The following is a 2,500-nucleotide window of genomic DNA, read 5'->3' as shown; positions in this document are numbered from 1 at the left end:
TTTTCTTTCCAAATTTGGTGAACAGCAGCTGGTTATGGTGAATTATGCGTGACCCTGAACCGTGACTCAGAGGCCATGAGGGCCGAGGGCGAGAGAAATAATTGTTTTAGTAAAATCCAACTAGTTGGTCAAAAAAATATCGAGACAAAACATCTTTCGCTAGTTAAAGCTAGACTTTAATTGTTGTTTTGGTTTTCAAAGCCGGCGCTTTTCGCTAATAGTGGGCTATAACAAATAGCCTACTAGTAGCTCAACCAATCAGAACGCAGTATTGATAATAGACCACTAGTTGGATTTTACTAATAAGGGATACATGAAGTACTTACCATGGAACCCCAGAGGATTTGTGGGGAATGTGGGAATGTGCCTGTCTGATTTTTAACCGAGTAGTATCAAAATGTGCGGAAATCCCCTTGATTAATCGATTTCACATACTTCATAACCACGTACTTATTCTGGCAATGCACCTGTCGCAAAGAAAGAGTGCTATTTCGAGAGAGCTTTGTGGAAGCGAAAGGGGATACACCATTTCAGTCAAAGCTGTCAGCACTCTTGCTCAAGTATGGGCTGTCCCCGGCACAGTGCTGTGAAGATTGTCCTTCATTATACTAATGGAGCTTATTGTGTTGATAAGTAGCGAATGTAAGGCACAAGTTGGTGATCCATCTGTTCAAGTTCAAGTGGGTTTTAGACGGATGCTGAAACATTATGCGAATCTCGCATCTTCGCACCCGAAAATATTCTGTGCTTTTGTTAGGCGTAATTACATCCGTTTCTCTGTTATGGACTTGTTGGATGGGGAATTTTCTCCAGAACGAACTTGAAGTTCCAGCAAAAAGATTCCAAGATATGACTCACGAATATCTTCAACAGTCCAATTTGCTATTGCGGACGAGTGAAGCATTTGGTGGTAAAAATGACGCCATCGTGACCGAGAGGGTCATGATGACCCCCTCTTCCAGCTCTTTTGCTACAAAGTCAGAAATAAATAGTGTTACCGACAGAGAAGTCATACAAAAGCTTCAACAGGTATTTCCATCTTTCAATCTTCTTACTGCTTGTTATCTGGTATCCCAGCTTGATACTGGCAAAGCTATTCTCCGTCTAAACTCAAGGTATAAACGACCAATTAAAGTTTAAAAATAAACAAAAAAACAATAAATAGAGGAAAGTGATGACCAATAATTTACCAAACAATGAAAAATGTCTCAGGTGTTTACTCTAAGCAACCTACTGTAAAAAAACTAGTTGCATTGTTCACAATCTTAGTATTCATCATTAACTACATGCACCTTAACAAAAATGTGACCAAAATTTTCGATTTAGTGTCTGAAAAGTTCTTGTTGATTTTATTCTAAACTGAAAATTCCAGAAATTTTGGTCACATGTCTCACACCCGTAAATTGATTCCTGATATTTTCAATAATTGTTGGTCAGATTTTAATCATGTCATTATCATTTAATAAGTCTTAATGTATTTGTATTAACATGCAAGGTGTGGAATAGAAATTACTTGCAAACAAAGAAAGTTGCAACTACATGTAAATAATTAAAAAATACCAGAAAACCTTAGCAGTAAATGAAAGATGTGGTTGAAGGGCAGTTTACCAACATCTTTTATTCTATACTGATTAAATTTATGCAAAAATTATTTGACAATGTGAAGTCTTTTTATGCCACCTCTGTTAAAATTCAGTGATATTAAGTGATTCATTTGTAAAACTTTCTGATATTTTTCAAGATTTTAGTAAATACTAAACATTTTATTTATTAAAATGACATTTAGACAAATGAGATAAAGTTTCCAATAATTATACCGCTCACCTTCAAAGTGATCAAAGTTTAATTTGTGTTAATCATGAATAGTCTTGTAAAGTAATTTTGTTTTTTATTTGGGTTTGACTCTGAAATATTTGGATTCAGTATTCACTCAAAATTATAAATTTATGTTTAAAAATTTTTGGCAAATGGTCTTGTGATAAGAACACAAAATAAATATTATGTTTTATTTCCCTGTTTGTTGTGCATGTCTTCCTTATATTCACCATACATAAGTTAGCAAAATATTTTTTGGAGTTGTTATCTTGTTATATTTTCTTCATTTGTCAGCAGGAAAAGGAAAGGTTCATTAGAGCAAAATTGCCATTTTAAGTCAATTCTTGGGTTCAAAAACAAATCAGTGATTTATATTAAGTGAAAGGTTGTTTCTTTGTCTTATCCATGGACTCAGGGCTGAAGAAAACAAAATGATTGGGATTTATCAATTTTCTCATTAACACAAGCCTCCAATGTTAGTGAGATGTGGTGGTCAGTCCAAAAAGGAACATTTTTTCTCAAATTCTAATTATGGATATCATCTATATCTCCCAGGCCTTAGAATGTCAGCTGGAAATCCAATGGGACGTTGGGTTTTGCATGTTTGGCTTTTAATTGCAATTAACAATAATAACAACAATGACAGTAACAACAACAACAACAGGCGGAGGGGTTGGCGCAGTGG

General features: G+C 34.9%; 1 protein-coding gene across 1 annotated transcript in view; it reads left to right on the top strand.

Moving 5' to 3' along the window:
- The first annotated feature begins 308 nt into the window (after nucleotides 1–308).
- The window catches only part of LOC138015312 (cadherin-like and PC-esterase domain-containing protein 1), a 36,808-nt gene continuing 34,616 nt past the window's right edge, over nucleotides 309–2,500 (top strand). Inside the window, exon 1 of the mRNA XM_068862299.1 lies at nucleotides 309–1,029. Within this exon, the coding sequence (XP_068718400.1) occupies nucleotides 709–1,029 (321 nt within the window). The 5' untranslated portion in view covers nucleotides 309–708. The remainder of the gene's footprint in view (nucleotides 1,030–2,500) is intronic.

The sequence above is a fragment of the Montipora capricornis genome, chromosome 9 (assembly GCF_036669925.1).
Source record: "Montipora capricornis isolate CH-2021 chromosome 9, ASM3666992v2, whole genome shotgun sequence".
NCBI classification, from domain to species: domain Eukaryota; kingdom Metazoa; phylum Cnidaria; class Anthozoa; order Scleractinia; family Acroporidae; genus Montipora; species Montipora capricornis.
The sequence above is the reverse complement of the archived record's forward strand: the minus strand, read 5'-3'. Positions and strand labels throughout refer to the sequence as shown.